Raw genomic sequence first — 13,196 nt, 5'->3', positions numbered from 1 at the left:
TTGCTGTAAAAAAAGGAGCACTTGGCATGGTTGTGTAATGATCTATTTACCCTGCTGAAGCCATACATGACTGAATGAAACTATTTACTAAAGACTAATGTAAAAAAAAACCTGACAAATGTGTTGAGGGTGAGAAACAGAAGTTTATTTGGAAAAATAAATTGTAATTTAAGCTGTTGTTAAATATGGTTAATATACTAACTGTAATCTTTCTGTGCTCTTAATGCTTCTTATCTGTTTTTAATTCTAAGTTGGTAAAACAAAAAAAAAAAGTCAACAGATGAAGATGCATTTATACCAAAGTGGATCCTCTCACATAAAAATCCAATACTTTTTCCTACCATAACAACCACAGGTCAGTTGTGACACACAAGTCACAATTTCACATCCCTAATAAAGGCCAGATCAGAGAAAAAAACCTTTCTGTGTAAATTAGCAGGTCAAGATGGAAAAAAATTATTATTATTGGATAATTATGACATTAACCAGTTGATAAACTTATTATTGAATAGTTTAATAGTCAGTAGTAAAAAGGAACAAATATTTATGCACTTAATTCTTTCACACAGTAGCACTGCAGCAATCTAACTTCCATTCAAGCTTCGTGTTGTGTATGAAAACATTGAGGAGGCCAGACTGATACGGATTATTCATCATAGAAGACGGTTAGAAAACAAGTTGAGTCCCTTTGGCTCTTACAGCGACTGAGGCAGGATTCTCAGTCACATCTGCTCAATTTGTAGTAGAATGACAGCGCATGTTTGTACATTGTGAGGTGGAAACTTCAGGATTTATTCAGGATACATTCTGCTGGTCAGTGTTCGTATGACATAAAGGGAACAGCAAAAGTAAAATGTTTGTTGTAACCATGTTAACCATCTCTGTATTTTTTAAATATTTAGGCCATTTCTGTCCAAGGATGCACAGCATCTCCTCCTTCCTCTTTATACAGTAAAGTGTTTGTGGCCAAAAGAATTCTAGCAAAATGTAACTTTAATTTTTTAGGACGATTGGGTTGTTCAAAAGAAAAAACAAATAAAAAGACATTTTATTTAAAATGCATGGTGGTAACTGGAAATTTCAGAGTGGCAATTGGAGTTTCAGTGTTTTAAGTGATTGAAAAAAAAGAAAAGGAAAATGATGTTATGACTCTGACTTGACCAGATTATGAAGTAGTGGAGGAGTCAGTCTTTTGTGAACAGTTCAGACTTAAACGTTTAACTCTTACAATGAGGGATTTGGTTGGCTTTGTTAAGCTCTGATGACGTATTTTGCTCGTACAGGTTGGCACCCACTTCTTCCATAAAAAGGGTCGCTGTAAATCATTAAAGTTGCTTTCAATGATAACCTGCATTCTAGGATGAATAAATTCTTTCATGATGAAAAAAATGTCTACAACAGTGAAAATGCTATCTATAGGACATAACAAGTGCTGGATGAATTTTATAGTTCTAAAATACTACTGATCTTAGCCCACTTTAACACCTACACGACTGTTGAGACTATTAGATCCAACTATTGATACTATATTAGTCTTGTATAATCTTGTACCAATCTTGTATTTTACAGATATGAATCATTGCATTTACCTCCTTGTTGAAGCAAAGAGTCTTGGTGGAGTTTTCTCCCAACTATAGAGCCAATTCCCACATCACTTTCAGTCCTTCAATTACCACAGTATGAAGAACATGACTTATTCAGAAAGACTTAAAGGATTAAAAACATGCAATAGTTTCTCTGAGTATAAGCTTTTATGTATTTTAAACTAATATATTTTTTCATTTATTCAGTTTTATTAATACTTATTTGGCTTATTGAACACTGTCTCTATTTTGAGTTGACTTTATCCAAGTGCATGGTCGATATGAAGTCCATCCATCCATTTTCTATACTGCTTAGTCCCCGTGAATTTAATTCTTTTTGTATATTTTTAGTATATTTTTATACATAATTTTAGTTGCTGTGTATGTTATAGGGTAATGTTACTATATTTATTTTTATTTTATACTATTTTCCCCCCAGTGCCTTACTTATGGGGGTCTTGTCTGAGGGACTGGGGCTCTGCAGTGCAGCCTTTGCGCGCGCGTGTGCGCGCGTGTGTGTTTGTGTGTGTGTGTGTGTGTGTGAGCATGTGAGTGACAGAGACAGAGATAGCATGATTGCGTATGTGTTTTCTATATTATTCTAACTTGAGCGTGTGATGGCCTGTGTTTTAAATTTTCAAAAAGGCATATAGTTGTGGAATGCACTTTGTACTACTTGTTGTATAAAAAGTGCTTTAATAATAAAATTTGATTGATTTGAATTGACAACCAGGCAGCCTGGATATAACCCCAATCTCCTAATACAACTAATCATTGTAAAAAAAAAAAGCAAATCTTGCTTTATAAAGACCACAGGTGGGTCTGGAAGTGCAGGTGACTCGGACAATGGTGGTGTGATATTCTCGTGGTTGAGCTAACAGATGTGGGGAGGGTGCTTTCTAGGCTGTGCAGTCTGTTGCACTGGTGGCTTTTGGAAGACCAGCAACTGCTTTGATTGTAACTTGTTTTTTAATCAGTTAAAGTGGAACTATTATGTGCATTTCAGGCTAATTTATTTTTATTTCTATATAAAATAAATAAAAATAAATTAATAAATAAAAATAAATTATATAAATAAAAATAAATTAAAATTTATTTTAATTTATTTTCATTTCTCCATGATGGAGTTATTGTCACAAATGGCCTTATTTACTTCAGACCGACCTTCTCCGTAGGCTGTCAGATCAGCCTGTGGGCAAAACGAGTGGATTGAGACTCTTCCACATTAAGCCCCACCTCCCGCCACTGCACGACATCGGGAGCGCGCACCGCAACTGCTTTCGCTGTCATTGTAACATCTCATAAACAGAAGGATTAGGCTAATATGAACTCAATAAAAAAACAAAATACAATGTCAACACATAGCATACAGCCCTACATGTTGGAACCTGAATCAGAGCCTGAAAACGAAGTGGAAAACAGCAACCCACAGCAACGAATGCAGCAGGATGTCTCTCTTTGGTAAACTCACCAGCCATCGTTGGAAATAACTTTATCCGACGTTTTCCACCCGCCTGATGTATTTGTACATGCCCTTGTTAACCAGTAGAAGGTAACCAATCACCGAACCTTATCCCCCGGGACGTCACAAGGATTTCTAAGTAGAAAAAACTCTCTAAAACGGCGTGTTTTTCGTCGCCATGGAAACTGAACGGAGAGGGTGCTGAAACTCAAACTCAAACTCAAACATGCGTTTAGGTGATAAAAAACACTGTAACACTGTAGAAAGCTCAGAAAACTCCAAATACCATAATAGCACCCCTTAAATTTCATTTATTCATTCATTTTCTGAACCGCTTAATGCAATTCAGGGTCGCCGGGAAGCTGGAGCCTATCCCAGCTGGCTTTGGGCGACAGGCAGGGTACACCCTGAACAGCTCGCCAGTCCATTGCAGCCCTTTAAATGAATGAAAACTAATTTGACTTTTTTTACCTGAGGGAACTTAAAACATTAGGATTTCATTTGCGGTATCTTCTGATTTATTGTAAAATAACATAATGCTTTTTAAATGACCAGAAATCCTTTAAATAAAATCTGACAAAAACAATACAGCATTGTATTTAAATGAACTGGACAGCAGAAGACATCGCAAGACCGACTTTATTCAACTTGTGTTTCCATGATTTGTTCTTTTCTAAGCACACCTAAAACACAAGACTTTAGTGAATTCAGTTAAAAGTCCAAAAGTAAGATTTGAGAACAAATTTGTTTGCAAGAAAAATTGGTGAATGAGACTTGCCTTAAATCTTTTGAGCTTCTACAATATTAACCTGTTGTATGTTAGTTGTTGTAAGCATTTATTATTAGTTTTTCTGTGAAAACTGCCGCAATGATCCACAATGAAGGGTTTTCATTTGAATGTAGATCTTTTAAAACTACTGCTGGATTAGTCTATGGATTAGAAAGATTCATTCCAGTTGCTTTACATGGACTCAGACAGTCAAATTTGGATGCAAGAACTAAAGAGAGTGGTCCACTACCAACACAATTACAACACTATACAAAAAGTAAGAAGCAAAAGTACATTAGGTGTATTGATGAGGCTGGTCATACCGTCAGGGGCTCTGTTGGAGGTGGCCACAACCACCACTCCAGTTTTGAACATTGTCTCGAACAGCTGCTTCAGAATCATGGCATCAGCGATGTCTGTCACCTGATTGAAGAAGACCAGAGAAGAAGAAAACCACATTTTGGCAATTCATAATCTACTGTGTGTGTGTGTGCACATGTTTGTGTGTCTGAGGTCAAATCAAGCCATCGACACTCCATGTTGATTAGTGTCATTCAGGTGTGCTCATTCAGTCCTTTTTGTCTGGTCATGGCCATTCACACTTGCACACACACACACACACACACACACACACACTCAGATACATGCACCCTAAACCACTTGAACTGACTGCAAATGGTCACGAAGCGGCTTTCTGCTCGGGATAAGTAGCTGGAACAAGGCGGCAGATCTGCACCGATCAACTGAGCAGACGTGAGAATGATGCACGAAAACAAGAAGAAAAGAAGGTTGAAAACAGAGCAATGTCAGTCAGCACTGAGGTCATAAGAGCAAACAAAGCATCTATCAAAGAAGGCCTTATAAAAAGCACATTAAATTGTGTGTATGTGTTTTGTCTGAACTACACACAAGGCCATACAAAGTTACAATACATCAATCCAATTCAACTGTCTGCTGCCTTTTTCATCCACATCATTTCCATGAGTCCACAATGAACAAAGGTCAATGAAAACACTGACGCAAGGACGTTTATGAGTCGCTGGCTGTTAAATGAAGAGCTCTGACCTTTCTATTAGCAATCCAGTGCTCTCACTTTTGTTCTTATTCTCTCATCTCTCTCCCTCTTCCACCTATGTTGTTCTTTTGAACATCCATAAAGGGAGAAATCATGTTTCCCTGTGATGCACAGTAGTCAAAGCGGCATGTATTGAGCACTTCTGATTAAGGACCATGACCGACTGAGGAGAGTTAGCAGTAAAAGAAAATTAATGAATTTGCACCAGTTTTGACAAACTGTCATTAATATTGAATAAGATAAGGCACTTTCTACCAATAAACATTAAAAAAACCTTCCAAATGAACTCAGGTAATGCTGTAAATGTGATATTCCACAGACACAGGTTAGCAGGCGGGAACACTCCTGAAAGCCACTGAACATAGTCCATCTAAAAAAACCAAACTCATCAGTGGTGTTTGACTTTTAACTTACTTTACCTGAAAGAAAACTTCTAAGCAATAAACAGGAAGGTTAATTGAAACCAACAAGAGATGTGTGCAAAGACGAATCAAGTCACGCTCGCTGTCATGACACACATCTTGTGATAGTCTCACTCTGAACCACAATCTTTGCTTTTCTTTTGACCAGATTTCAGAGAAAAAGGACACAAATCAGAACAAAAGGTTTACAGCTAGGATCGATGGGAATCACAATAACATTTATGACTTCAAAATATGAATGTTTATCTTATAAGATAAAAGTTTTTATGTATTCCAAAAGAAATATTTATATATACACTCACAGTCTATGATACACACCTTAAGAGAGCAGCCAAATACAATAATGAGAAATGAAAAATAAACATATACAGTTTGTCTTTGATCTCTCGCTAAAGGTCCACAGATTCTGAAATCTAAATCCAGTAAACAGTCAGTGTCAACGAAATTCTTATCTTCACTGTCCTCCATGTGTGGCTATTTGCTTAACTTCACTTTTAATCAACACAAATAAGTGTCTTGTTGTTACGTTTGTGGCCAGAAAGTACAACTGTACATGTCAACATCATATCTTTAAGGGAATCTATTAGCTGTGTCTTCAAATCCACAAACTGGACTGCTGCATGATCAAGCAGGTGTCTGCTGCACCTCCCTTTTCTCTTACTCCTCTTATCTACTTCCCCATGTACAACAGGCACTTCTGATGGCCATACCCACAACATATGCCTCCTTTCACACTCTGGAGAGTCTTCTGCTTTTGCATATTAGCCTCGCTGCCCTTGCCAATACTTGATTAACATTTGTACTAAAGCCTTGATTTCACTGAGAAGAGGTGGCTAAGGGCAGCAAATTAGTGTGTGCCCATGAGTGATTGTGTGTGCGCGTAATGAGAATCAACAGAAAGCCAACGCTCTGTGTCTTTCTGAAGGGGCCCCGCATTTCCTGCAACCACAGGATTTTATTTTCATTTCAAAAGAATCATTTAAAAATGACCTTTTATACAGCATGGATTTGTTTATTCATGTGCCCTCAACATGGGCACGGAACGAGGGGCAATATTGATTGCTGGGTGAGCAGCGGGAGAGGGAAAGAGAATGGGAACCCACCGAATGAGAAAGGTGGAGGGGACTGATGTAGCACTTGTGGAACACAAAAATAATGGCGCAATCTCTGTCAGCCGTTGCCGATATTTAAATGAGCATCCAATTACTCAAGCGTCTGTCAGTTTACAGCGAGCCTCGCGGGTGCCAAATTAAACCTCTTTTGATGTTACACCTCTTTATGTACACAACCTATGAGCAATTTCAGAGGCTGCACAGTGACTGGGGCCCTGAGACAATAACGCTCAAGCAGTTTGCTTCTCACTCTTCTTCCTTCCTCACTCTCTTCCCATCTTTCCATCTTGGACCTCTCAATGGCGAGTATTCATTAGGGAAACCGAGCGGAGGTCGTAAAAGAAAAGAGGGGGGCTACAAATTACTGATAATGGCATGGCGCTAATGAAGAGAATGGAGAAATGTCATTAGCATTTAAGAGGATAAGATCCATCTGACCCGCCGCCGCCAGTCGCTTTCTAGCTCCACTCACTTAAGGAAGCAGGAGAGTGCGACTGATACCCAGCGCCTCATTTGCATGGCTGAGTGGAGGAGGATGCTGATTGGTACAGACCCTCGCAACCCCCCCACCCCCCAACTCTTCCAACCTCACAACCTCTTGTTTATGCATCACAAACAACTCACACATGTTTACTTGTTTCCCCTCCATTCACCGGTAGCAACAGTCGACGAGCAAAAACAGCAAAGCTGGCGACAGCAAACAAAACAAATCAATGAGAAGGCACAAACAGCGCCGCAGTTTATAATCTGAAAGACGGGCAGATGAAAGGAGCAGCTCTTGATCCTCGCAGATGCATGGAGAGTTATTAGAGAGCGCTCCAGCACCTTCTGTGACCTCTGACCTGCTGGCATTAACTGTAATGATATCAGTGAGAAGAGCAACATTGTGCTGCTAACAGATGTGTTTGGCTGGCTGATGAAAAACAGGAACACGTGCCCCCCCCCCTTTTTCAGCAGTGAATGACTAACCACCTTACATAGAATTGTGAGAGCTTCAGTAGAGGGGCTCTCCTCTGACACGAAAGGATAGAATAATGAGAATATCTGCATCACTAATGACTGAAGGTGCTGTTTAATATAGTAAATCCAGTAGACTTGCCTGGACTGTTTTAGGAGAAAACCAACAGTAACAGTAACTAACAGTAGCAGACAAAGAGCTCAGTTTTAGGATACTGAAAATGAAAATGTGGCATTATTTATACTTGTGAGATTAATTCAGTGAAGAACTACTGCACAAAACACAGCAGAAAGAAAAGGAAGTATTTTCTGCTTTGCTCCAAAAAAGCCACTAGATGTCCCCAGTCCTGCTTTATAACTTAGATTTTTTTCCTTTTCAAAATCAAGCTCACAGCACACAGTTGCTCATACAGAAAGAACTTGACACCTAAACTATAATCTAAATATGGAGAAATTGAGTGCAGTTTTTCCTTTCCTGATCAAGCAAAAGAGAAGGCCAATCTATCCAAAACAATGTGAACTTTTTTCATTCAATCTTTTATATAATTTTTTAGATTTCTGATTTATGAGTGATAATATAACTTTATTAGCTGCGTATTTACTGTTTCTGGCTTTGAATTGAATTAAAATATTGCAAATTTCATTCAGTTCAATGTGTCTGCAGCTATCAACAGTTGGTATACATACAAAAAAATCCAGGCGTTGTGTGTTAAAATGAGGAATAAAAGGTTTAAAAACAAAATCATAAACTTCTCAAATAAAGAAATGTTGTTAATTTTTTCACTAATTTTTGCATCTTTAAAAACTTAAGATTTGAAGAAACTTACAAAAACAGACTTTATTTATACCACATAAAAATAATCTTTCAGATTAAATATAAGGACTTAATCCATATGTGTGTTATTCCTACAGCTAATTTATATCTTTTCACATTGCAATTTATTAAAAACAAAACAAAACAGTATATTCACTGATTTCTAAGCAGGCTTAATAAAAAATACACACATGCAAATATGCACGCACAGGAGCAGTGCCTGCAATGCACTCACCTGAAACTCATCAAAACACAAGAGGCAGGTCTCATTGCTAATCTCCATGGCAACCGGTGATATCGGGTCATAGGTGAACATTTTCCCTAGCCTTCGCTTTGGCAGGCTTTGTTTCCTCCGATGGATCCCTTCAAGCAGCACACAAACGTCAGGCATATCTTAAAGCACACCTGCATCAGCAACCCAAACCCGCAGACGAAACTGAATAAAGCAGTAATTTCACCTGTATGCATAATGGTCCATAATTAGCAATAAGGCGTTTGGGACAAACAGAGTTAAATACAGGATTGCCAACAAAGAAGTCAAAGCATTAAAAATGTTTAAAAAAAATAAAATAAAATAAAATAAATAAAAATAAGGAACAACTCCATAAAGTCATGCAAGCAAGCCTTCGTGGCCCGGTGTCGGAGGAAATGACTCACTTTTGTGGATGTCCAACATGAAGCCATTGAAGTGGACTCTCTTCTTACAAGAGTTTTTAACATGGGAGTAAAACATATCCATGAGCATAGTCTTCCCTGTGCCTAGAAGGGAGACAAAATATTATTATTATTATTATTATCATCATCATCATCATCATCATCAATAATAATAATAATAATAATAATAATAAAAAGTAGATATAACATTTTTTCTGTTATTATTAAATAACAGAAAAAATGTTATATCTACTTTTTTTTTTTTTTTTTTAGATAAAAAAGAACATTAACTTCTCCAAATACAATCTTACCAACATCTCCATATATATAGAAGCCTTTGGGTGGTGGTGGTGGAAGGGGTTCCTCCTTTGGGGAGAAAAAGGGAAAATGATGCTTACATTACATCTTAACAGCTGCTTGTAATCAAAACCAATTATTCACAACAATCCACCACAACTCAGCATTAACTCCTAATTGATGGCAAAAATGACGACAGCTTGTTAACTATATTAACTTCTTTATATTTGTTATAATGCACGTCTGAAGTGTATTTTCATAAATAAAGTATGCTGAGGCATTAAGCCACCACTACAGTGTGATGTTTCACGTTCTCCAGACTGGCCCGCTGCGGGGGAGGAAGACAAAGGGGATCTAATCAACAAGACAAGCCAGGGTTCCCACGAAAGAAAAGCATCATCAGAGGAACAATGGGGGGATTTGTCAGACAAAACGGAGAGGACTGGATGAGGCTCCATACGAGATGGAGTGGACTTGTCTGTGCAGTCTGCTTAGAGCTGCTAATTGTGATACGGTACTGTTGCATTGAGGTGCTGCTGGAAGTCATTGTGTTGCCTGCCTCCTATTATCAAAAAGGTCCTTGCTTCAAAAAAATATCTCCTGTGTGACCGAGCTGAGAATACAGAGTAAAGCCAAATATAAGTAGCGAGGACCCAGGGTGTGTAAATGTACATGTCATCAGTTCGCTTAAGAATAACTTGAAGTGTTTGTATCTGCAGATAGCTAAATTATACATTAGTTTATGTAGGTTTGAAGAACATTGCGGTTGAGGATGCTCCATATCTGTGACTAGGCAACACCAAATTGCTTTGGAATTAAATCACTCACTAAACAGAAAGGATTGTCCTCTTAATATTTAATTTAGCAACAATTTCATGAGGATGGTACTCGGTGTGCTCATGCACTTGGTCTCCACTGCACAAGGAGCACTTGACTCTGATAAACGTTGAGAACGGCAGATTGAAAACCAAATTAAAAAGCACAAACTTGCCATCTATCCTCTCCCTCCTCTTCTGCCCCTTCTGCTCTTCCATCCACCGCCTGTCCTGAGCGGGATGTGAAATACTGGAAGAGCCACAAGCCTTTCCTGTCTGTTCTGGCAAAACAGCATGTGACTTTTTTCTGACTTCCCAAGCTGCCCTCTGGCATGGTGGGGTAATTGTCAGTGGTGGATGATCATTCCGCTACGGCAGAGTGGAGAAAGACAAGGCTGTCCCTCAGCTACTTCGTCTCGCTGCGCTTTGGAGCCCAGTCTGTTCTCCTGGTGGAGGATACAGACTGGCACATGAGTGGAAAGTTCACATGCAGGACATGCTCCTTTGGCTTTTAAATGACTTGAGAAAAAAATGCTTTTGAACCTGTTTAACTAGAGCTGAAGATGTCATGTCTCATACTAGCATGGCCAAAGAAGTGGTCATAGCTGCCCAAGTTAGGTTCAACTTGAACAACTGTCCTCCTGAAGGCATACTGTGTACAGGAGGACTCTATGATGCAAGTCTGACTTGAAGAGGGTGGCTCTCATTGAACAATAGTCCATTGTCAGCCAACCAGCCGCAAAACCACGCCACATTGGGTCAATATTAAGTCAAGTGTACTCTGCTCTCAGACTTGGTCAGTTAGTGAGGACAATGGCGGCACTTTTACAGAGAGAACAGACACTGCAATGACAGCGGTATGACCTGATTTAAACTAGAATAATTGCATAAGTACTCCAGTCAGTGTGTATATGTCTTTGTGTGTGTGTGTGTGTGTGTGTGTGTGTGTGTCAGAGAGAGAGATAAAAAGACAGAAACAAGAAATAAGGTGCTAAAAGAGAGGGGTTGTGGTCTGTAGTGATGTTGATAGCTTTACACCAAAGCATTTGTAAGAGTCCCAAATCAAAAGGAAAAAGGACAAGAATTGTCCAAACAATAGGGATCTCCTCATTACTGCATGGGGACGGTGAGAGAGTGAGTGGGGTGCAGGGACGAGCCCAGCAGGAGGTCTGCCCTGCTGCCTTCCAAAATCTCTGCCTAACCCTGTGTGTCTGTGCCAGCCAAAAAACAACTCCCACCCCCGAATATGAGACAGTCAGCTTCACTGACCTAAAAACAACAACAGCCCCCTGCATTATACCATTCCATGACTTAAATGGACAATAAACTTCCCAGACCCCTACTCTCTCCATGACCTGAGCTCCATGGCCACCATCACTGATGCGACTGGAGTGGAGTGCTGTGCAGTCGGCTCAGTACATTCCTCCTATGTTACATGTCAATATATCACATGAGAGTCCAGCTGCCAGAATCACTCATAGTTTCTAATTTACAACAAATTCTAAGAACTATAAACTACTCAAGAGAGAAAAACAACTAGCTGCGTCAGTGTAAGAAAAAAAACTGCAAAATTTGGCACAAAACTGATCAGAAGTGGCTAAAACTTTGTGCTTTTTTATTCATTAGCTTTACATGATTTCACTGTGTTGGCAACAAGTGTCTTGAGCTTTTCCCAACACTCATGCACATACCCACACTCATTCCCACTTTAGAATAACCAAATATTATTACATGCATATCTATAGACTGTGAGAAGAAACCAAAACATTTAGAGAAAATCCACGCCAGCATGAAAATAACATGTAAACCGCTTCTTACTAACGCATTCTTGCTGTAGGACTGTAACACTAACTACTGAACTCCACAGCGGCTCCCTAAACACCAAATAGTGTCTACAATGTTAAAGGAGAAGTGACTTTAGTCATCATGTGCATAGAGGTTATTTATTGCCCTCAATAACACAAATGGAAATGTTTCTCAAAAGTAAACTTTGCAGCTTTGTTAGTTTTAGCGGTATCACGTCATTGTCATCAGTGGATCAAGTGAAGTAACTCTGCTGGCACTCAAGATGTTTAAAAGCTGTTAAATATCACCCATGGGTTTCTTAATTCAACAGCTACAAGCATGAGTACCAATATATCTCCAAGTCGGAGAGCAGAAACTCCCTTTGCTGTGAAAGTAAACTGCAGCATAACTCTCCATAAAGAGGTGCTAAAGTCCAGTCCTACAGTCGTATATATCCTGCAAGTTTTAGATGTATACTTTCTCTAACACACCTGAATTAAATAGCTGAATTCACTCATGTGCATGTCATTCAGCTCTGCAGAGGCAATGGTAATGAGCCATTCAGGTGCATCGAAAAGGGCTTTATCTAAAAGTTACATGATAGTAGAGGACCACTCATAATACCAAGGACCAGACTCGCGTATTGTGGTTTGGTTAAATCCTGGAGAGGGTGCAGAGCTCCTCTGTGGGGACAGTTACGGTGCAGGTTGTACAATCAGGCCACCTCCACCATAGGGCAGGAATAAACAAACTATCCTGCACCCACCATTACCCCACCCAATACCACCTGGGAGGCGATTAGATAGAGAAGGTGGTTTGGCAACCACTTATAAAACACAAGCAGATGAAGAAGAGGAGGATAAAGATAAATATTTGATTTGAAAAAAGCAGAAGCCCACTATGGTAACTGAAGGTAAACAACAAAAAAAAACCTTACATTATAACTGGTGTGTCGTAAAAACATAATATAAACATAACATCCAGCTAAAGATCTTAAGTCTTTACTGTTCAAGTACACATACTTAGTGAGCCTGTCATGTGCACGTATCAATATATTAAAATCAGCAGGCTGTGCTGAAAACATTCAGTCCTGTGTTATAACCATAGACTGTATGGTTATAACAAACTGTAAGCCGATTCCTCAGCACATTTCATTTTGAAAAATCTTCTATGCAGTACCAGAATGCATCTTATTTTGAAAAGTCTTTGGTAGAGGTGGCCGGAGTGAAACCTGCACTGGAACTGTTCTCCCTGTGGAACTTTGCAGCCAGACTGTACTGATATCATGGCTAAACATCATATAATTGATTACTTGTCTGTCTGTCTGTCTGTATTCAGTCAGATGTACTTAGATTGGAAGTTCTTTATTTTTGCCAAGTCTATAATTAATAAATAAATAAAATTATGTAACTAAATTCAATTACGAGAGGCGTAACACAACTATAACGATA

General features: G+C 39.0%; 1 protein-coding gene across 1 annotated transcript in view; it reads right to left on the bottom strand.

Moving 5' to 3' along the window:
- The window catches only part of afg1lb (AFG1 like ATPase b), a 30,085-nt gene that overhangs the window by 16,179 nt on the left and 710 nt on the right, over window positions 1–13,196 (bottom strand). The window contains exons 3-6 of the mRNA XM_079256047.1: window positions 9,160–9,214; window positions 8,852–8,953; window positions 8,430–8,557; window positions 4,138–4,237 (exon numbers count right to left, since the gene is read on the bottom strand). Coding sequence (XP_079112173.1) covers window positions 4,138–4,237; window positions 8,430–8,557; window positions 8,852–8,953; window positions 9,160–9,214 — 385 coding nt within the window. The remainder of the gene's footprint in view (window positions 1–4,137; window positions 4,238–8,429; window positions 8,558–8,851; window positions 8,954–9,159; window positions 9,215–13,196) is intronic.

Source organism: Telmatherina bonti, assembly GCF_933228915.1.
Source record: "Telmatherina bonti genome assembly, chromosome: 16".
Lineage (NCBI taxonomy): Eukaryota > Metazoa > Chordata > Actinopteri > Atheriniformes > Telmatherinidae > Telmatherina > Telmatherina bonti.
This window is presented reverse-complemented; position numbering and strand designations above follow the sequence as displayed.